The following is a 23,251-nucleotide window of genomic DNA, read 5'->3' as shown; positions in this document are numbered from 1 at the left end:
CCGTCTGTCTGCAGACTTGTCAAAGCATTAATTAATGGTTTTTGCTAACTGGTATCAGTATGTTACTTCGGCATCATTTTGAAACGTGTATTACAATTAAATCACGGTAAAATATGTTCATTTTGTTGCCAGCGATTCTCTCACTAGTTTAGCATACTCAGCCCGGTTGTTGGTCCGGAAATAACCTCGATTTTGGAGAGCCAGAAAACTGTGAACAAGTACCTGCTAGCCGGAACTACGCCTAGTGGAAACGCAACCAAAAACGGGCCTGGCACGGCACGCTTAAACCGCGCTGCAGTGGAAATGCGCCATAAGTTAATTATCTAAACACTCAGAGTCCACTCCTTTACCTCACCTGAGCTATAGTTATCTCTCTCAGTCTGACAGCAGAGGACTCTCCCTCCACCTTGTTGTTGAAACAGCTCCTTATATCTGTTAGAGCAGCTAGCAAAAAAAAAAATCTTATAACAGGTTAAACTAGCTGTATATAAAGTTATCAAAAACCCCACCTTTACCAAGTGCAACATAGAAGTGATTAACATCAACTATTATAATAAAAAATAAAGAAATATACATTGAAAGATTAAGAATTAATATATATCATTTTAAAATCGTCCAATCTGTATAATAAATAATTCTGGTATTTTAAGGAAATTACTGCAAATACTTTGGGACTTTTACTGGAATAAGATTTGTATTGGAGGTCTTTTACTTTTAACTGAGTATATTTACACTGCAGTATCGCTTATTTACTTAAGTTAAAGTAGCAATACTACAACACTGTGTGTATACACCAATATAAAGTCCATGAATCCATTTGACAATACTTAAACAAATCTGAAGCACGCATAACATACTGTTGTTTTCCACATTCACTGTGGTTTCTTTATTGTGTTACAAAATACAACAACTGTTCATCTGGATACAACAATATCATTATTTTGGACCACATTAAAGATGTAAACAAACTTGTAAATGTGTCTGACACACTGCAACATTCATCTGTCTGCATTTTTATCAGAAACTGTATTCAAACTTCTCAATCACAGCTGATGCAATGTGAAATGGAAGTCTCTCCTGCTAATGACTTAAGAACAGCTCCCTTTTGGATCAAGTAGGTCAAATGTTTTGTCAGATTCATATTTCTTTGTTTTTTAAATCAGTGAATAGGTGAAAAGCAAACATGTTGGTAGATTATTTTATTTTTGCAATGTTTGTTGTTGTAATATTAATTCCGGCCACAAGAGGCTAAAATACGGTACAACATGTCAGTTCTCAATAGGAACGAGGGCATTCATAATTACTTTGGAAAACGTTGTCTTTGCAAATCCTTTTTTCCCACATGTTCTTATTTCCCAAATCAGGAAAGAAAAACTATTTAGATCAGGCTTAGAAAATGTTTTTGTCATTTGCTTCTAAGGGCTTCTATACTGTATATCGCACGCTGGTGTGATGTTGCAGATTGGAGGGCAGGAATTTCACAGGAAGACAAGTTAGAATCTATCTCTTGTGGCGGGTAAACCAACATGTAATATGACAGTCATGTTACAGTTTCAAAGCCATAACTTTGTGCAATACTGTGGGCTTTTCTTCAGCAAATTGAATCACCAAAAGACACAACTTAAAGACAGGAATAAAACACATTAAATCATAAAATGTAGTGGTTTTTCATCAACACATTTCCAGGTGTTGGACAGTTTCTTGCATAATTGAATACTTAGTATAAAAAATGTAGTGGCTACTATTTGGCTTGTAAATACTTTATATGGAAAGTACATATAGGGAACTCCAAATGCCTCAACATGATTACTTCCGGTTTTCTTTTTGAAGGAAAAATGCCGCCCCAAAACATTTAAATACCATTTAGGGGTTTGAAGTGTTGGCTAACATTGTCAATCTTGTGTGTCATTGTAATATGCACCACTACAATATTCTCATAGTAAAAAGAACATATGCATTTAACAGAAAACAATGTAAAAGGGTGAAATATGAGAAAAAACAGAGAGATTATCAAATTAAAGAAAAAAAAAAAACTCTTGGATAATCAGAGGTTTCCTAAAGGAATATTTCCATATTATTTTTACCTAGAATGTCCCTTGATACCGTTGCATCATTGTAAGAATATGTGAACATGGCTTTTATTCCCGAACCATTCATGTTTTCTCTCTAATTGCATAACCTAAATCCGCAGGATCTCTAGAGCTCATCATGTCCATAAATGTTATACTCCTTGGCACTGATGTGGCCGTCGCTGTCCTGATCACTCTTGCGGAAAATATCTGCCATAATCTTCTCATAGAAAGCGGCGTTGCGTGGTTTCCCACTCTTTTCATACTCCAGCTGCAAGTATTGCTTTACCTGAAGAGAAAAATAATCCTTCAGTATAAATAACAGACATTTATTGTACTATTACAACACTGCTTTTACATAACACACCCCTGTTATGATCTAAAGCAACACACTTATATGGGTGATAAATAAAACTGTAAATGGTATCAACAGCAGGTCGTCCTCTTCTTCAATGTGCAATACACAACCCAGATAACATCTTGACTGTTATGGATGTAAAGAATCTTATTTATATGCCAGCAGGCTATTATAATGTTGATAAAGTCAATTTTGGTGTTCTTGTAAGAATGTGCTTTGGGGTCGAGCTACATTTTTGATCTCTTTCAAATATTATATTTCCTGGTGGTTTGTAGTACTGACATTGTCATTATATTTTTGCTTTTACAATGCTGTTTTAAAGAGAGCAAATGCAGTAAATAAATTAAATAAATGTAGTATTTATAGCCTGACAATAATCAATGTCTTTTTTTATGATGTGAGATAATAAGAGGACAAAGACAAAGCCTTTATTCTTTGAGGCAACTAAGCGAGGTGACTTAAGGTTGGATGTTTCATAACCTTATGCAAAGCCTGTTAATACATTTTTTAAATTTAATTTGGAGCAACTTCCACAAAACCCAATTCCCCCCCGGGATAAATAAAGTATTCTGACTCCCATTTGAAGTGGCATCTATTTCAGATAAGGGCTAATCATGAAAGGAGAACATTCTTATAGATAAATCTCATCACAAGCCAGTTATTACCCAGACTCCTGAGCTGGTTAATCCCACCATGGTTGGTTATTAGAACCTTTTCAGTCTGAGCTACTTCCATGATAATCACCAGTTTGTGAATTATAGTCACCTCTTCCTTTGTGAGACTTCTGTCTTCATCCAGGTCCATCATTTTGAAGGCCTCCATGCTGCGGGGCCCCCTGGATACAGAGTACACCTCCACCTCAAAGACCACCGTGGCATTGGGCGGCACCGGGTCTATTTGATCAGGAGGAGGAAACAGCACACGGATAATTAGGAAGCAGGAATGAAGCCATAATTATCACTCAGAATAACTGATCATCATTGAGTGGGATTGGGAATTTCAGGAAGAATGGGAGCCGGTGGTTCTGTACATTTTCAGACTTTGTGATGAATTTATCAGAAATCTTACCAACTAAATAAATGATAAATGGATAACATCGTATTGATTTGTTTCAAAGAGCTACAAAATGTAAAGACCCATAAGAGATGTGGCATTGACCCAGCAAGAGAGGAACATAATGTTACTAGAGCAACATGCAGTTAAAGCTGTTATTATTTAATAAGAAAAAGACAAGAACATGAAGCCCCCCCACAGCTGTTTTCAGCCTTGGATAGGTTTACATGTAATGCAGATTGGTGCAGAACCATTGAAAACAAACAAAAAAACTATTTTTTCCATAGCCAAAAAGTTAAATCAAGTGATAGTAGAATCTCAGAAAGCGGAACCAGATTAAACCAGAGGGCATTTATGAATACTAACATTTGTAGGAAATGAACTAGGTAAAACACTGATAAGCTGTTGTGATGCATGCAAGACAGAACGAGAGGAAGTAGAGACCTTTAAACCTTGGTGCATGCTTACAGTAACATGCCATGTGGGGATGAGTAGCAAACACTGAGAGGGATGTGATGCCCTTTCAACTAAAGAGCTGTAAAAAAGACAAGACAGAATGAAGGCAGCTCATCCAGCAAAAACATATAACCACAAAGATCCGTTTGAAGGACTGTGTTGGGGTTATATATTCATTTATTTATGAGTTAAAAATGTATTCTCTGTTTATTGTAAATGTACCTTTTTATTCATTGTAATTTAGGAGTAGTTGTTTTATTTTGAAAGTAGTTTTGGACACCTGGTGATTGTGTACTGTATATATTGGAGACAGGTGGTGGTGGGATAAGCACACCAGTATATGCACATGTTTTTTTTTACCAGGGTGAAACAAGCATGCCATAGGATAGCTACAGGACAATAAAGATGAAACCATGGTTTAATGTACTTTTTTACATCTTGCCTGGACTTGGATAATTTCCCCTGCTTTTTAACAATGTTTTAGTGGAAACAACAATATTTACATAGTGTTTTTTCTTTAAGCTTTATTCCTTTGTTCGGCAATGTATAGAGGATTTTGTACAGGTTCAACACCTAAACAAGAATATTGTCGTTGTAATTTTTGATTCAGTCATTATGGTGCCAACATTTTTGGTGTTGTCATTTTATTGCTTGAATATATTTATCTGTTAAAGGTGGGGTGGGTAATTTTGGAGAAACCAGCTCGAGTGCGCTAGAATTTGAAAATACACAACCGGAAAGAATCTGCCACTTCCTTACAGAGACCCTCCTCCAACACACACAAACGCGCACATGACCAATGAGGGCACGAGATAAGTTTGTGCATAGATGGAAGGCTGACAGGCAGGTAGGCCATCCAGTTACTTTAGCCGGGCCGGCTAAAATGATTAGTCGTGCTTTTTACAGAGCTACGGCTTCCACAGATGATATTTTTTTATAGATTTGTTGTCAAAGCACTTAAGATATTCATTGCTATCGGGATGTTAAGAGCATTCCATGGAATATAACAAAAAGTGTATCTCGAGCCGGTTTCTCAAACTTACTTATTATTTTCTTTGTAGTATCTTAATGGTACAACATACTGATATTGGTCTAGGTATTGTATTGAAGTTAGAAATTCCAGTATCATCACAACACTGTTATCTGGAAACACGTTGTTGTTGTTGGGAAGTGTTGTTAAGATTCTGAACTTTACTAGGGACTAAAAAACCCTGCATATGTACTGTATTTTGATTAAATCTACGGTTTAGCAGTGGTTAATATAAACCCTCTGCTGATCCTTGGTTTAATCACTGTGTGCTGCATTCACTCACCTTTGCCTTTCTCTCCAAAGGCCAGGCGGGGTGGGACAGTTATTTTTCGTTTCTCTCCAGGACACATATCTTCCATCCCTAGGTCCAGGCCCTTAATGACCTGTCCCACACCCAGGACGAACCACTGAGGGTGCCCGGTTTTGTCTGACCGACTAAAGGAGAAAGAGTACGAAAAGAAACAACATCCTGTCAATCAATCAGCCTTCACATCAATCCAATGTGCATGAACAGATCTGAACGCACATGAACATATTTTCATATCGGTTTGGGACCTGACCATGACATTTTTTGTTGCTGTAAATAAGTAAGATGAAGCCCCCTCCCTGCCCTAATATTTGTCATACTGTCCCAAACACTCCAGATGATGACTGCTTAAGGCCTTAAAGCAGGACTACACAATTAACAATGAAATAAATGGCATACAATTTTACAACACACATACAATAGATCTAGAATAGTGCATGCAATGTGAAACCTGTATGGAGTAATCACCACCCCCTTTTAGACAATTTGAAGCTACACAATGTATAATTATCTATAATACAGTAATAAGGTGCCTGTTGATGTGCATATTGACTTTCAAAGCATTCAATAGGCTTGTACAGACAATATCTATCAATTGTAAAGTTTTCCTCTAACCACCAACCTGCAGTAGAACTGAGAACCATCTTTGGCGAGGAAGCCATCGTAGTGGACGTTTATCAGATCCCCTCTTTTGCTCTTCTGAGTGCACTCCTCGGGTTTGTACACTACTTCTATCTTCACTTCTCCATCCAGCTCAGCTGCTGAGGCCCACACACACCATAGAGATAGCTGAGCAGAGACCAAGAGGCACAGTGTGCAGCTTACTAACCTCCACATCATGCCGCTGTCTGTGTATTCGTGGCAACTTGTGAAAGTGACGCTTGAACACAAAGTGGGACGTGGAGAACTGCTGCACACTTTATGGGAGTTTTTTGCCCTGAACTTTAACTGTCAGGGATTTCTGCTTCCTGGCTCGTTAAATCCCGCCTTATTCACTGTAACTACCCCAGGCCCAATGCCGGGACCACAGTCTGTATGGCCGGGCCCTCCTTTGGCTTTCGCTCATTGGAGAGGCTGGCTGGGGGAGTGGGGGAGTTACACCACCTGAGTGTAAACCTGCCTTAAAGACTGTACTGAGGGCCATAAAACACAAGCCTCTCAATATTATTCCCATACAGTAATATTATTGTTTAATGCAACAACAGATGAATAGTAATCACTATAGGAAGGACAATTAATAATTCCTTAACACTTACTTTTAACATTCAGTATTTGCCAATAGCTTTGCGATGATCAAATATCGTAACAATATTATGATAAAAAAGTAAAGGAAAAAAAGATTGTATTATAAAATATACAAATTGAACTGAGAAGACAATTTAATATCTGTGATCTGTCTGTTTCATAAAGTTATGTCTGATAGTATTTTCTATTTGAATACTTTCATCTGTGTATTTAATCTATACAATCTTACTTTGTACTTTGTTCTGTTGGCCCATTTGCCATTTATTTTTGCCATACTTATCTTACTCTGGATGCACTACAATTCAGCCCCCACAAATGGCAATTATCTGCCAATCTATAGAGGTGAGTCGACATGACACCATTGGACCACACAAGGGGTCCTCAGGTCACAGACAACAATAGGGGACATACCTGCATTAAATATGAAGTGCACATTATCTTAACTTTTAAGAAAGACTATAACTATTTTCTTCCAGCTACAACAGTCAGTGTGATATGTGCCCTCTCACCTAAGTAAAACAAGATGACAGAGTGAGCCACAGTGCTGTTTAACCTTAATATCTAAGGGGAATAAAATAAGAATCCTACCATGTGTTGCTTGAATAAGGGGAGCACATCAATAATTCCCTTAAACATTCCATGACGTTTATAATCAGAGTGAAATGTGCAAAGCGATTCAATCACCCTACTGTAAAAAAAAAAGAGAAATTGATAGACTCGAGGACACTCCAATAATGAGTGTCAAATCTTTATATCTCAGGGCGTAGACATCGTGTCATTTCAACCAATAGGAGCCGAGGGGGCGTGAACGTGTTCTTGTGTTTATTTTTGGACGCCGGTGTTTCTGAGTCATCGCCCCTCAGACAGTCAGCGAGCGTGGTTGGAGACATTTCTCAACGACTACTCGGTTGCTACCGGATATACATTAGGAACCACGACTTTGTCTGACAGGATTGAAATGTTACATTTTAGGTGTTCGACAGTGCTGAAGGAGTTCTTTGAAGTCACCCTCAAGCGTCCCCTGTCCGGCTCCAGACAGAAGAGCTGGTTACCAACCCGCTGCTCCTCCGTTGATGCTTCTCTTCGACTGAAGGTCCTCCATGCCGCTCCGCACCGCCCTGGGCTCCGCACCGCGCCCTGCGCCGCCCGGTTCCGCTCATACTGCACGAAAACCGAAGGTGCCGTTGAGCCGGACGAACAGCTAAAGAAGGATGGTGTCAGCAGAGAAGCATCCATTGACAAGTAGGTTATAAGTACTTCTTTGCTGAATAAACTGTATGACACCATGGTAGCTTTTCATGACGCAGAAAGGCTCGAGCGGATGTTAACGCTAAGTCACAAACGCTGTATTAAAAACCATTTGATTAGCGCCCAAAAACGTGCTTACTAAAATCTAAGATATAGACGTTGAGCTCATACAAAGCAAGACAAACACAAACTTCACACATCTATCGGCCTCACATCAGCAGCTTTCGAGCCATGTGAGACTTGAATGTCGGGGCTTGTCTTTAACGTTGGGTTTGTTATCTGTCCCTGTGAAGTAACACGATGCACTGTGCGGCAGGTTTTGAAAGTGAAACAGCATTAGCTCCGTTACAGTCAGAGATGAAGTGGGGGATAAGAAAATCCACATTCTAGTACATTCTTGAAAACACACATGTGTACACTGTATTCAACAATACAACAACGACCTTCACATGTAAACCATGACCTTAAAATTACATTTATTGCGTCTCAACCCCTCTTAAGAATATACATTTACTTTGCTTTGTTTACTGTTTATAATGACTGCTGGCTGTGTGTGTGAACCGGTTTGGTAGCTTCTTGTTGTTTATGCTGTGAACTCCTACTGTCAGTCAAGTGGCAGCTGGCGGGCTCCAAACTGACGGTATCTGCATCATTCTGTACTGAACAGCATGACTGTGGGTTGTTTGAAAGTGGAACAGTTGAGTGGCTCTAACTTCTTCATGTGACAGTAATGCATACGAAAACATATTAATACATGTAATGTTAACATTTCTCAATTCTAAGTTGTTTCCATGTAGCAAATTGCATGCAAACCATTTGTGCATATTTGCAGTTCTTATCATTCCCTGACATATTTTGTTATTGTTATTGTCTGGAGAAGTACTGTAGGCATACTTCCTAAGCCCTCTTGCTTTGTAAGTCACTACCCTGTGTCCAAACTGTACTCTTTTCCTAGTCTTTGTGGTCATGTCTCAATATTAATCAGTTATTTTTGTCCTAACTGCATTTGCCCTTTGTATTTACAGATTAACAGTCAAGTAGAAGGATCAAGATAATTATTAAGCTCAAAGCTATTTCTATGGAATAAACAATGACAACTATTACAAAATAAGAAGTCATATTATAATCAAAGACCAATTCCAAAATAAACAATATAAAAACATTTATAAATATACAACAGAAATTCTGGCTCCTCCTATAAAAAAGCGAAATCTATATCAAGGTGAATTCTTGTCATTGTGTATTAGTTTGGCAAAGCTCTTCATTCAGATTTAATAGTGTCATTTTTTATCCAATTCTGTTTTGTTAACATTTTTGGAATATAGAATTTATTGTCAGTATACAAGTACAACGAGAAGAGTAAAGCTACTCATTTTATGGTGCCATCAAAACATTCATAATAGACAACATACAACAAAGACACGCAGCATTCCTACATACATAAAATAAAGAGCAGGAAATAATCAAATTAGTATAGCATAATACATTATGTTTGTATAATATTGCACATATATGTGTTATTGCACAGGGAGGAAGACTAAGCGTTAATAGTGCAAGAGTTCAATGCCATGATTGCTCTGGGGACGTAACTGTCTTTGAGTCTGTTTGTTAGTCTGTTTTTTAAATTGCCACAAATTGCCACATTGTTCAATAATCCATATTCCCAGTATCTAGGGAACTGAAGCCATTAAGAATTAGCTTGATAACTGTAAAATACAGCAGAAACCCAAGGGAGAAGCCTAGGTTTCATATTACAGCTTTGTAAGTTCAGTAGAAAAATTAAATGGCCAGGGTAAGAAAGTTAGTGTCATTACATCAGTGTTTCTCAAACTTTTTCATTCCAAGGACCACTTAACCAATACAAAAACACTCGCGGACCACCTAACTCCACAAATATCAAAAAACACATCGTTTTTCTAGAACAGATTACAAATCGCCTGAAAATGCTACAAACAAGTGGCAACATGTGTGATGACGGTGCTGCGCTGGGCTATATCATGCAATCGAAAGTGAAACTTAACCTCGCTCCATTGCGGAGATATTCCCGCGAGAGTGCGGAAAACTGAAATGTATTTATTTATTTCAAATGTGAAATGTTACCAATAGACTCACGGACCACTAGGGGGCGCTCACGGACCACCAGTGGTCCGCGGACCACACTTTGAGAAGCACTGCCTTACATGAAACCGAATTGAGGCATCTGAATCTGCACATGTTCAGATGCTCAGGACGTCGTGTCCTTGGTAACTGACCCGATATTTTAGTCTTTGATTCATATTTTTGTGGTTATCAGCAGCACAAAAAGGCTTGTGGATGCACGTGATGGTGACCCCGTGTGGATTACACATTAATGATGATGACTCACAAGATAAACTTCTGAAAGAAAAAGCTAGTCATGACTCACATTCCATTCAGTGCATTGAGAAACAATCCCAGCTCTGTGATTTCTCTATTTTCAAATGGAACAAAATGAGAACTGAGCTTTAGGCTAGCAGTAAATGAATGAGGAACAGTCAAACCATTGAAGCTGTTGTCTGGTATAACTGACACTGCTACTTGTTATTACCTTATTAAGGCCTTGTGTTGTACAGTAACCGCGTCCTTGGCTCACTGCCAATTCTCTGATTATTTATGGGATTGGTTACAGTTTAAGTGGGTGGATGTGGATAGGATTAAAAGATATCAAAAATGACAAATGACTGATGTGAAACACAAACAGAAACTGAAAGACATACAGTATTTGGCACTGCTTATGGAAACGTGTTGGGTCACTGATATGACCCTGCTTAGGATATGTTCTCCAGTCAGAAAATTGAATTTTACAGCCAGATTTATATGCATCTTTAACATTGAGTTCAGGACATCTCCATTTCACATTTTCCGATCACATACATTTTCCTAAAAAAACAACAACTACTGTTCAGGATTTATATCTAGTGGCGAATGACCCTCATCCGGACAACTGATCTGTATATCTTCAGGAATTAAGGCCCCGGCCACACGAGGACGATAACGGTTAAAACGCATATGCAAACGCAATCGCAATCGCAAAAAAGGCTTCCGTCCACACGCAATAGACACCGGAAAGTTTCTGTCCACACGAGACAGCTCCATTTAGCTCCAACCGCTGGAGAAGCTGCAGTATATATGCCGAGCCTGTACGTGGCGCTGTAACTTCCTCCACAAAAGCAGCGAAGAAGCATGGTTGTCATGGTTGCCCTTCTGTTTATTCTCCGCGGTGGGGGCCGAGGGAACCGGGCAGAGTTTTTTGCCAGTCAACGTGTATTAAAGTTGAAATCTTCCGATAAAATTATAAAAGTGCCGGTCAAAGGTCTTCTTTGTTATTTATTGAGCTTTAAAACAAATTTAATAACGAATCTATATAATATAATAATAATAATAATAATAATAAAATACACTGAGCCTCTCTTTTTCCTCCCTCTCTTTTGACAGCATAAGTGTCTGTTTCATGCAGCAGCTGATCCAGTAATGCTTGACCCGGCCGACAGTAAAAATAAAGTTTAGGTAGTTTGAGAGGTAATTAAAATAGCTACGGTGATGATCTGACTTGGTGTGTGTTTTGCTCCGTTCACCGCCGCATCACAGCGAGAGGAGCTGCAGGTGAGCAGAGCTGCGTGTCTCCGTCCTGTTAGATTAGACTTCACTCGCGTTTAGGTCCATATCGAGAGAAAGATAAATAATCTGAATTCAGTGTGCAGTTTACTTTGACGCGGGGGTGAGCAGCAGAGGTGGGGAGAGGCGGGGCTATTGCCTCATCATTATCAGAAAATTATCGTATAGGGCGTACACACCGAGCCGTTTGACCCCCCAGAGCGTTGCGTATGCCGTTCTATCCACCTTGGGACCCGTTATCGTTACCGTAGTCGTTTAGTGCCGTATTCTGTCGTCCTAGTGTGGCCGAATGGTCTATATGACACAAAACGGTAACGGAAACGACCGTTATCGTCCTCGTGTGGCCGGGGCCTAAGACTCTAATATCTAATATTGTAAGTCAGTGCTGTTAATTGAATTATGGAATTGTGTTTAACCAAACTAAAACGCCTTCTGAGCATAAAGACTCTTCAAAATCACAACGTAATCTTTACGTGGTATCCAGGAAACTGTGAAAGTGTCCTGCTTAGACCAATGAGCAGTCATCCAGATGCAAATGTCCTGAGCCATCTGCCTGTGAAGAGGAAGAGGATTACCAATATAGAGAAACTGGTTGTTTTTATACCTGATTGTGTTTGAGCAGTTCAAACAGCCTTTGGCTTTGAACATGTAGTTCAGTTCATGTCGGCTAACAAACACACGCTCCATGTGATATGAAAACGTGCTCCCTCTTGTTGAAGTAAGCTGTCAGTCACTATTTATGGCATTTTTAGAAACATTTTTCATGCTGGCTTGTCGTTCTGTTTCATATTAGATTCTCTGCTTGGCTAAATAACAGAGCTAACATTAGCAAAGCTGGAGTGAGGGTCCATTGAGATACATTATGATGCATTCAAGCTCTAGGCATAAACATGTTGTTTGCACAAGATCTAATGACAGCAATAAAATAGATATTAGAAAGGTGAATTTGAGGGGAAAAAAACATGATGCAAATTGTACTAAAGAAGTGTATGTCAACCAGGCTTGGAATTTCGTCATTTTAGGGGCAAGGCCATTTGGCCTTCCCGTTCACATTTTTTTCAAGGGCACAAAGGCCACATGACAGGGCACAAAGGCCGTTTGGTTAAATTACGCTGGTCAATCAACATGACTGACTGAAAAGTGTAGCACTAACGTCAACACCAGTCGTTTTACAAATGGCTGAATAGCAAGTGTTTCTTTAACGTATACGTTAAGTTCAGCCATAAACCACATAAGTCAGTCATGTATTATATCAAAACCGCTTAGCAAGAAAAATACTAGATTCAAAGGTGACAGCTATCTGCTAGCTTGTAGAAGCAACACTAGATGTAGACCCCTTGAAGGGAAGACGTTAGCGCTATCCAAACTAGCTAGCTATCGCTAGTTTTCATGACAAAATGTAACGAGTCAACTTTAAATAGGCTAATACAATGGTAATTACCTATCAATAGTACTTTCTATAAACACGTAAATGTTAAGTCCTTTCAAATACTACCACATACTTCAGTTAAATCATATAAAAACAGCTTGGTCCGCTTGCTTACCTGTGCTTGTCTTGCTCCCGCGGCTGAGGAGGAGGCTGTCGGGCCCCTACGGGCATTTCTGACGGAACAATCACAGCAGAGCAATCGCTCTGATCCACAGGGCACAGGCATCGCCCGGGACTATCCTACTGCGCGCACTAATATGACTTTACTAGCGTTGTTTACACTGGAACTTTTGACAGGGGCACCAAGGCCACTTTGGCCGTGAATTGCATTTTTTTTCACAGGGCATCACGGCCAAAGTGCGGGGCAACGACGGCCATGGCCGTCGTGGCCGTCGTGAAATTCCCACCCTGATGTCAACACTCGGTGATACATTGACATTTATTTTACAGAACTCACGGTAGAATATTTGGAATATTTTATTACTTATCGGATCTGCACAAACAAGATATCAAATGAAAGCTGAGATTCCACAGATTCTAGAGGTATACGTATTAGGGATGGGAACGATTATTCGAATATTTGAAATTATTCAGGTATGAGAATATGAGTTATGAATATTTTTATATATAAAACATTTTTTTTTTTTTGGGAGGGGTGCCTAAGTTGATTACATATTATCAAATGGAATAATTCAATGTATAAGACAGTGCCATAGCTAAATGTGTTAGGTCTAAAGGTGTGTTTTGCCCCGCTCACCGGTCCCTCACAGCAGGTGCTGATCTCTCTCTCTCTCGTCCGGTTATACTTCACTCGTGTTTATGTCCAAATCCATCAGATCTAGCTAGTTCTAGCTAATGATATGGCTGCTGCCCCTCCCTGATCACAGACTCAAACCTCATCTTATGCCCAAATTCCAGCTGAGAGGGTCTTCTCTACGGCTGGCCTGATTGTGAATCACCTCCGCACCCGCCTCTCCCCTGAGCATGTAGACATGCTCATATTCTTAAACAAGAATGAGTATTGAATAGCTGCATTCTGTACATAGGCCCTGTTATAGGTTGTTGATCTCTGTTACATTACCCTAACCCAGGCATCCTCAAACTACGGACTCCGGTCCGGATCCGGACCGAACCACCACTGTCTCCGGACTCTGAGCAAATTATACTTTTCATATGTATTATCTCTCTGTATTATATGTGAGACATCGCCACAACGCATTCGCAACGAGTCAAAATTCTCCGCTATGTCCACTGCAAACAGCGCTCTGCATGTGTGACTGTTCCACTGTGTTCCACCTGTGTGTGTCAACGCTTTGGTCCAATCACATTCAGCATCCAGTCAGCGTTTTTCCCCCCCCAAACAATCTGCGAATCAGAGGCACAGTAGGGCGGGTCTTCGCGGACTGCGGGTGGGAAAAATGTGTGTGTCTCTTTCAACCTGTCTAAGTCAGAGCGAGAATTAAAAAAAAAAAATTCAGAGCGAGAATTAACAGCTCATCTAGTTCCATCTGTACTGTAGCTAGTAGCCTAGTTTCACCTACCGGGGTGGCAACTGACACCCTAAAAATAGGCCTTGCCACCCTAGCTGCCACCCCAGTTGGCAGCTTTGTTTTGAAAGAAAAGTTGTGGCTCATCGGACATTTATGAGAGAAAGTCTCTAATGTCCGAGTGCAAGTGAATGCAGCACAAGATGCACGTCATGTAACCCCTCCCCCGGTCCTGGCGCGAGCGTGGACATATGATTGGCAGCGATTTCATTTTGAACTGGACGGCGCAAAACGAGAAGCATTCGGACTCAAGCGCTGAAGGAATGAGGTATTTGCGGTCTACAATGACAGAGAAGAGACTGTCAGTGTGGCTGTACTCAGCATTGAATCAAAACGCACTGAAGCTGTTGATCTTAATACGTTTGTGAGGCGTTTTGCTGAACAAGATGGTAATCGCCGCATTCAGCTGTAATAGACATGTCAACTTGATGCTCTGCTCACGGATGAGCATACACAACTATTAAGATGATGACCTTACGTGTGTAAATATATTTTTTTCTTTGAGGGGGTCTGCCCCCAAAAAACTGTTTTAAGTCCTGAGAAAGTCAAATCAGACGGTGTGTAAAACTACACTGCCCAGCCAAAAAAAAGTAACCACTTTGATTGAACTAGGCCAGTAGGTAAGGACTTTCCACTGGATAATAACTGCAGTATAAAAGAATGTATGACTGAAGTGAGGGAGACCATGTTGAAGGCAAACAAAAAGAGGAAATAACAGGTAAAATCAAGCAAATCCCCCTCTCTGATTCCACAGCAACCAGAAGAACATAAATACTGGCTGGTGATTTGATTAATCAGCTTTGTGATGGAATAAAAAATGCACAGTGCATTTCCTTAGCTGTGGGTGAGTCCACTGACACCACTGACAATGCTCAGTTGCTGGTGTTTGTGAGTTGTTATGATGAGGCAAAGGGGGAGTTTGTTGAAGATGTGTTGGGCCTGACGAACCTCAGTGGACACACAAGGGGGCAAGACATTTATAAAGCAATAATGGGAATGCTGAATGAAAGAGGGTGCAGCTGCCTTTATTCATAACTGTGCTGCTCTTACACTGCGACTCTGAGGGGTCAAGCACAGACACAATAACAATGAAAACGGCTGCATACAGATTATTTTTGTTTTTGCAACCTCGTGTTAAGAATCTTGTTGCAATTGTTTAAAAGTTTGAATGACCGTAATAAACGGACCTTTGTCTTATTGAAACATTTATTTTGGACCTTTAAGATTTGTATTTGAGTACCCCTGCCCTAACCCGTTATGTTGTTCGTGTATGATCCCTCTTTCATTTAAAAACCAAGTTATGTTTTAAGCATGAAAGCTGTAGGCCTATAGCTGTCAACTGTTCAAACTGTGATCACCAGTAATTTTTTTCCCCACATTATTATTTTTTTTTTATAGGGTATGTACATTTCGGTTAATCGGTTAACCGTTTTGTTGGGATTCGAATATCCATCACTGTGCGACCAGAAGTCAGGGCAGCGAAGGCAAAACAATACAACACACAACGTAGCTTTACGGAACCAAAACGGCAAATACGTCTTACCTTTGCTGTTTTCTGATCAAAAGTTGTGTTCAATGGCATTAAAATGCATAGAAACGCTGCTGAAGGTTAATCCAATGTGTCTGTGCCACTTTGAAATGATTACTGATAATCCATCATAACATTCTTGTCAAAAACGAGCTACAACCCAGCTTCCGGTTTTGGGCATTCTGGCTGCGCATCACTCTATTCACCAATGGTAATGTTTAGATGGATTTAGGAACTTCCCCTCGATTCTATTGGCTCTAACGGTCCAAAAGAGGTGTCAATCATCAAAATCGACCAAGGGGGACCAGAGATATGGAAAATGCACCCAAATGACCCCAGAAGTGTTTTCTTTTTTGCTAAACCTCTCTAAAAAGGTCAAATGTCACTTGTTTTGCATCAATCTTGATACAGGGTACTTATTATATGTTATAGTTTGGATTCCTAAAGCTGTTAGTCTACTATCCCATCATGCAAGGGTGGTTTTCACTATAAGTCATGTTTTTTTTTGGACGAACACTATAATTGGATAATTTTTTTACCATGTTCAATCTGAATTTACTTTAAAAAAAAAAAATCTATATTGATTCTGACTTTTCTACATCCAACTCACAGGCTTATCATTGCTTTGAGAAAAAAGATTATTAATTTAACCCTTTTTAGAAGTGAAGATAGTCATTTGTTCTGAGAATGTCATTTTCGAGCCTGAGACCTGAAAAACAGGCTCGGGCTTAACAGGTTAAGAAGAAGAAAACACTAGCAAGAGTACAGTATATTTTAAAGCTTAAACAACTACCCAGTGTTGTCAACATTTGTCAATTGAAATAAGCTAGCAGCGGTAGCTTCAAGAGTCGCTAAATCTAACAAGAAAGTTGCCAAGCCGGCAACACTTGCATCCGTCCCTTTTCACGATTCCTTCCAGAGCCACTGCCCCAAAATGATCATTTTCATCGTAATGAACACAAATAACGATTATGGCTATTGTTAGTACTCATAGCCGTCAAGCTAGCAGCTGTAGTACCTAGGCAGGCCGCCATCTAGTTTAAAATTTGGGCTGTCAACTTGTATCGATCTAGAAAACAGTGAATCATACATTCGTATAACAGCACCATTTTCATTAGACTCTCCTATGCTTGGTACCATGGCCGTATCCACCATTGAGGTCACCGAGGTCCAGACCTCCGTAATTTTTTTCTAGCTGTGTAATGTATATAACTAAACTTGTGAAATAGTTGCAATAAACGGGGTTCTTTGTAGTACTTCCATTTACTGACGATGGGGGCGCTGCGTAAGTACGTAGCCTCGGTTAAAGCAAACGGAAGAAGACGACATGTATCAACAAACCTCCGCAGTCTGGACTTGTATCGGAGCAGCGGAGGAGTGATGAAGTATCTAGAGATCTGAGTCCAGCGGGCTGCTTGTGTTTCTGTTCATCAGGACATCGATCATATGACCAGCAGATCCTGTGTGAACGCTCTACATTAGTCAGTGGACGTCCGACAACATGCACACTAACTTTTATTGCAGCTATAGGCTAAACTTTGGTTTAAATTGCGTGAATAAACTAGCTAGCTAGAGAGCTACAGTTAATTACATTCATCCAATGTCAGAAGGATTACCTTTTAACAAACGTTGTAATGCTTTTCTTTCATTTCAATTTGAGTAAAACATTGAAGATATAACATTGTATTGTTTTCTTTTTACACTGACTCAGCTAAAATGAAAAGACTACGTCAGTCGAAGCTCAGCGTTGGTAAGGAAGAGACCGGACAGGCAGAGAGAGAAAGTGATGGAAGTCAGGGTTAATAACCCTATCTATCCATCTATCTATACATCTATAACAATAGTCTTCATTTACAATATAGACAATAGGCATAATTGTAAAACAACATACATCTATTGCAGTTATGATGTCATAATAACATACAATTGTATAAAACACAATTTGCTTACATCTTTGTTCTCTTTTGAGAATCAAACAAAACAGATTTAAAGTAATAAAAAAAAAGAATGCAAACAAACCAGTGAAATGAACTAAATGGCTGAATTGCTTTTAATTCACTGGCAGGAGCGACAAGTGAGGAGGAGCAAAAAGTGAACAACGAGCGAGAGATTGAACAAAGATAAAGGGTAGAGGACAGAGAGAGTAATGAACAGGAAGAAGACGGAGAGACTCAAGAAGATGGAAGAGAGGCTGTAGGTTATGGAAAGGAGAGAGACATGGAAAATGAATGTTGACAATGTTTTGTGATCATTTTAGCCTCTTCTGCATGTCCAGATCATTAATAGTAACAATCAACTGATTCTTATGTATTACACTTTCAAAAATAATGTCAGCCCACTGACATGGTTTGAAATCAATATATTATCCAATGTGTGACCCCCACAGGACTTAAAAAGCACCTAACTAGATCATGAAAATCCCTCAAATCTCGGGGGGTATTCCCCGAACCCCCTAACATATTTGGACCTCGGTATTTAGGAAATCCTGGATACGGCCCTGCTTGGTACTGTTAATGCCTTGATTTTTACTCCTTTGTTTCTGTGAATAAGGAGTTATTCCCTAGTCCAAGCTGAGAAACTGTGATGACAAAACACACATAGTTAACAAAGCTCCCCTAGAGCCCCATAGCCTTTTTAATCATTCACATACTTCCTTATTTGCCCATATGTTTTCTGCACAGTTTTCTGTCGCTGCACAAAGTGCCACTTGCCCCTTTCACGTTTCACAGTAGAATGCACACTGTAGAAACACATACTCTCTCCCCCTGCTAAACAGTGTGTTGCTGTTTCTCAGTCCCACTTGCAAAAGCAAACACTCAAGTGTGGTTGCACTACAGCTTGTTTGTAAAAGTCAGGGAAACCATCCTTGCACTCGCGCACACCAGTTTTCCTTGTGAATGCACTGCACCTGTTGACTGCTGTAAGGAAAGGTTATTGGCGAAATAGATGTGAGGTCAATAACACTCACTTTGAATTAAGCATGCCTGACAGACAGCATTTTAGTGCTCTTGGTTTGTTTGCACATTTTCAGACGCAGTTACCGTGGCTGTATCTGGAGTGTTTACTCTGGAGACCAGAGGATATGTTAAAATGAGAAGAAATAATGGCAGGGAGGAGGAGGAGCAGATGTGGCCGATATGCTGCACGGCTACACTTTCACTGTTGGATCAGAAGCATTGGCTTTTAATGGAAAATGACTTGCGCTCAAGGTTGTATTGAACAGCATTATGATTTCTTTAATGGGATGCCCAACAGGATGTCCGAGTGGGACTGTAGACCATACAGAATCAAGCTGAAGAGCTGCTGCAAGTTATCCAGAGACAATGATTTTATACTGATACTTGAAAACACTGATTCTGTACAAAGCTGCTCATGTGATTTAAAAAAAAGTTTTATTTATTGAAAAAGTATTAAAATTAGGGCCGGGACTTTAACGCGTTAATTAAGATTAATTAATTACACAAAAATTAACGCGTTAAAAAAATTAACGCATTTTAATCGCACTTATTTTTGCACCGTGGAACGTTTCTCACTGGATGAGTTTCAGGCGTACCGATTATACTGGAGCACCAACTAACGTTCATGACTTCAGACAACAACAAACCACAGTGAACAACAGTGGGAAATGTTGTTTTAAAAAACGGACGGATGGAAGCGTCGATAAGAGCACGGTTGTGTGCAAATTATGCAAAAAGGAATTCGCATATCACCGCAGCACATCAAGCCTCAAGTATCACCTCAATGCAAAACATATAGCAGCTAGCGTGGAAGCTAGCGTGGACGTTAGCCTCTTTTATCGCGTTCACACCAAAAAGAGCCGGTACTAAAATTAGTTCATGAGAACCTTTTTACCCCCACGAAAGTCCCTGCTAGAGAGCAGAGAGCTGCTAGAGAGCAGGGACTTTCGTACGGCTCTCTTGTGAGAAAAGAGCTATATTTCTGATTGGCTGGGTGGATTGCAAACCACGCCCCGTAAAACTCCCAAAAAGTTTTGTGAAGCCGCCATTTTATTATCCTCGCATTAGCATTATTAGCATTAGCCCAGCGCAGAAACGCAGAGAGACTAACTTATGGCAACACAAAATAAAACATGGGAGCGGTGGAGATGAGGAGGTGTCGGCGTTCTGGCGATTTACTCGGAAGGCTTCAGTAGAAGCTGCTGGGACTCCCAGCAGCTTCTACTGAAGCCAGTCCCCAACTCCGGGGACTTCCGGCCGGGGACTTTGGGCGGCAGTATACGCCGTGAAGTGGTTTGCGGCCTGCCAGTAAACCCAAAGCAGAAGAAGAACAAGTGACGTCAGCGGCTTCATTTGCCTAATCCACCCCCAGGTTCAAAGAGTTCTCATGAACTAAATTCTCATGAACCTTTGTGGGAAAAGTACTGCGGTGTGAATGCGCCTAATGGTATACTAAAATCCATGTGAAAAAAAATTGCTTCTCACTGTTCTTAGGTCAAATATGTATATGCGATTAATTTCGATTAATTAATTACAAAGCCTCTAATTAATTAGATTAATTTTTTTAATCGAGTCCCGGCCCTAATTAAAATACACATACATTGCAGACATGCATGTAATAATTATGTTGTTTGTGGAAGCGCCAGTGAATGAGCCCCATTAACTGAGTTTTAAACATCACTTTAAATTGAAGATCCCCATAGGCCCCGCCCACTTGATCGGATCGGTATCGGCCGATACTGATTCCAGCGATCGGCCCCAAAATTGGCGATCGGAGCATCCCTAATTATTAGGGATGCACGATAATTATCGGCCCGATATTAGGAATTATGACGTCATCCCGATAAACCCGATACCAGTATTAATAGCCCCGATAATATGCAATATATATTTTGGGTGAAAAAAATACTGCGGTGTGGGTGGTGTGGGATGAGGGGTGCTTGTTTTTCACTCGGCTCCTCCCGTTTTGCCAGTACTGTGGTATTAGTGGTTTAGGAAGAGGGGAGTTCTTCACAAATCCAGCGCTCCCTAACTCATGCCTGGCTGTGACGTAAATGGTGTGCGGCCGTGAAGCCAGGACAGTAAACAAACATGTCGTCGGTGGTATGGGCGTTGGAGCTATGTGCAACTCAAGGCATATGCTCGAACGGGAGCTGCCTGGACGCTGCAATCATGTTGCGCACTATCCGTGCTGAGTGTGCTGACTTTTCGTACAATGTCCCACTGTCTGGCTTCCTGCATAAAGTCAAGTGCTCGGCGCAGTTGTGGCGAAATGTCGCTCCTCTGTTTTCATTTAAACAGCTCCTTATATCCGTTAGCGCAGCTAGCTAGCACCAGATGCTAACAACAACAATGCACGTAAGGTCTCTCTCTCGCTCGCTCGAGCCACACATACACACACCCTCCCGGTCCTCCCAATAGCCAGTCGGTGCCTGCCGGTGAGCGTGGAAGTGTGGTCTGCCACAAGCGGGCGGCAGGAGCGGGGCTGTCAGCATCAGCTTGTAGATGGTATTTTAAACTCGATGCGCTCTGAAACTACGGAGCGGCCGAGGAAAAAAAATACACATGTGTTAATCGCGTTAAAATAATTAGTGGCGTACATTTTTTTTTTAGTATCGGTATCGGTCTTGAGAAGCAGGAAGTTATCGGTATCGGTTTCAAAAAACCAATATCGTGCATCCCTACTAATTATATTGATAATGAAAATGCTCTTACCCTGCTTCCTCGACCTTGACATCTTAGTCCTACTTAGTACCACCTTGCTTGGAGGAGACTCAAACTCAAAGTCTATACTTCTAGAGGAAAATACAGTTATTGAATGAAACAAGTGATAAAATACTTTCTTAGTTTTAGACACTAGAATCCTACACCTTATAAAACCAACGTTCCTATACGATAAGCATGATTAATAACTCACTCCTCTGTGACGTGTCCATTGGGTGGAGGCTCTGTCTTTGCGTCTCCTTCATCCTCACAGGCAAACAGAAGTGGAGACACAGCTCGGTCTTTTTCAATGTCGAGCGCTTTGACAGCCATATTTGTTTCAATAGGGCTGGATATGTTCGCTGGCATATGTGCTTCGAATGGGATGTCCTGATCCGTAACAACAACAACATCAGGATACGTGAAGAGACAGAAAAGGTGCAGAGGAGAAGAACAAGTCAAATGTTGGTTTGAGTCTCTGACCGATGACTAGTTTAGAACTGGGTGACCTTGAGGGGTGTATTTCATCTCCTTTGGGACCCTAAAAAGGTTATGAAACATATATTACATTTGTCGACACAAAGGGACTCTGACTCATCATTAGAAACTTTTTAATGATTTACAATTACTCACAATCACTTTGCATTAGGTTTTTATGAATGTTCTTTATTTTACCTGCTGCTAGAAAGACTAAAAGAGGACATTGTTGCACTGAAATAGCTTCAAAATCACAAAGTGCCATTAAGAGTCACATTCTTAACAAAATATACTAAAACAAAGTACTCCAGTGTTTCCCCTACCATTGTCTTGGAGGGGCGCTGTACCCCGCCAACGGAGCCCCGCGCCCCCCCTGCAATTCAAGGTGTTTACATTTAAAAAAAAAATTGGAACCAAATTGCAACTAATCTATATCTACAGTCACTTTTCACATTGAACATGTGCTCTTTTATTAAATAAACTAAACGCTTTCATTTGAAGTTGTGAGTTTAGTGTTTTTGACCCTAAGAAACACTGATGCATTAATCAATAACAATAATCCACAGCTCCTCTCTCTGCTCCAGAGGGTTTAAAAAAAAAATATATCCCAATGCCACCCCCCCAAAGCAGTAAACCTAGGGGAAACACTGCACATCATCGTGGTTTATACAAACAGGAATATGAATTTATCTAAATAAATACCAAAAGTAGAATTGGGAAGAATAAACTCACTTGTATGTTCATAGTTATATACAATTATATAAAAAGTCAATCTTCTTTAAAGAGTTAACCGTTCAGTTGAAAGTTGTATTACATTTTCTATGTGTTTTATAACAGGGGTTCCCAACCTTTATTGTGCCAAGGACCGGCAGATCAATTAAAAAAAAATCGCGGACCGGTTGTCAATTTGAACTGATTTTAATATTTACTCACCAGCAGCAGGTAGCAACAGAGGCTAATTGTATGTAACAGCCTGAACAAATACTAGAACAATATGCATCCAAAACATATCAACAACGTTTAAAAAAGAACCGGTGTCGTTTTTTGGTTTTTCGGAAAACCAAAAAACCGACGTTATTCAGTTTTTAAACCAAAACGGGAAAACAGATAAATCAACGTTTTGGTTTTGTTTGTATGATTTACGGATAATCCAGTGATGGGAAAACGAGGTGTGTGTGTGTGTGTGTGTGTGTGTGGTGTGTGTGTGTTGT

General features: G+C 40.2%; 2 protein-coding genes across 3 annotated transcripts in view; one reads left to right on the top strand and one right to left on the bottom strand.

Annotated features, from left to right (window-relative positions):
- Nucleotides 1-854: 854 nt before the first annotated feature.
- On the bottom strand, nucleotides 855-6,181 carry fkbp7 (FKBP prolyl isomerase 7). The gene is made up of 4 exons (XM_034221421.1): nucleotides 5,896-6,181; nucleotides 5,250-5,401; nucleotides 3,193-3,320; nucleotides 855-2,358 (listed from the first exon to the last, which is right to left on the bottom strand). Exons 1-4 carry the CDS (start codon nucleotides 6,111-6,113, stop codon nucleotides 2,197-2,199), a joined length of 660 nt encoding a protein of 219 aa, XP_034077312.1. The 5' UTR covers nucleotides 6,114-6,181; the 3' UTR covers nucleotides 855-2,196.
- A 1,169-nt stretch (nucleotides 6,182-7,350) lies between these two features.
- glsb (glutaminase b) overlaps nucleotides 7,351-23,251 on the top strand; it is a 58,120-nt gene continuing 42,219 nt past the window's right edge. Inside the window, exon 1 of one of the 2 annotated variants that reach the window (XM_034221433.1) lies at nucleotides 7,351-7,760. In XM_034221433.1, coding sequence (XP_034077324.1) covers nucleotides 7,477-7,760 — 284 coding nt within the window. In that variant the 5' untranslated portion in view covers nucleotides 7,351-7,476. The remainder of the gene's footprint in view (nucleotides 7,761-23,251) is intronic. The other variant, XM_034221432.1, reaches the window with a different exon arrangement.

This window comes from Gymnodraco acuticeps, unplaced genomic scaffold, assembly GCF_902827175.1.
Source record: "Gymnodraco acuticeps unplaced genomic scaffold, fGymAcu1.1, whole genome shotgun sequence".
Classification (NCBI taxonomy): Eukaryota; Metazoa; Chordata; class Actinopteri; order Perciformes; family Bathydraconidae; genus Gymnodraco; species Gymnodraco acuticeps.
Note: the sequence above shows the minus strand (reverse complement) of the source record. Positions and strands in the feature narration are given on the sequence as shown.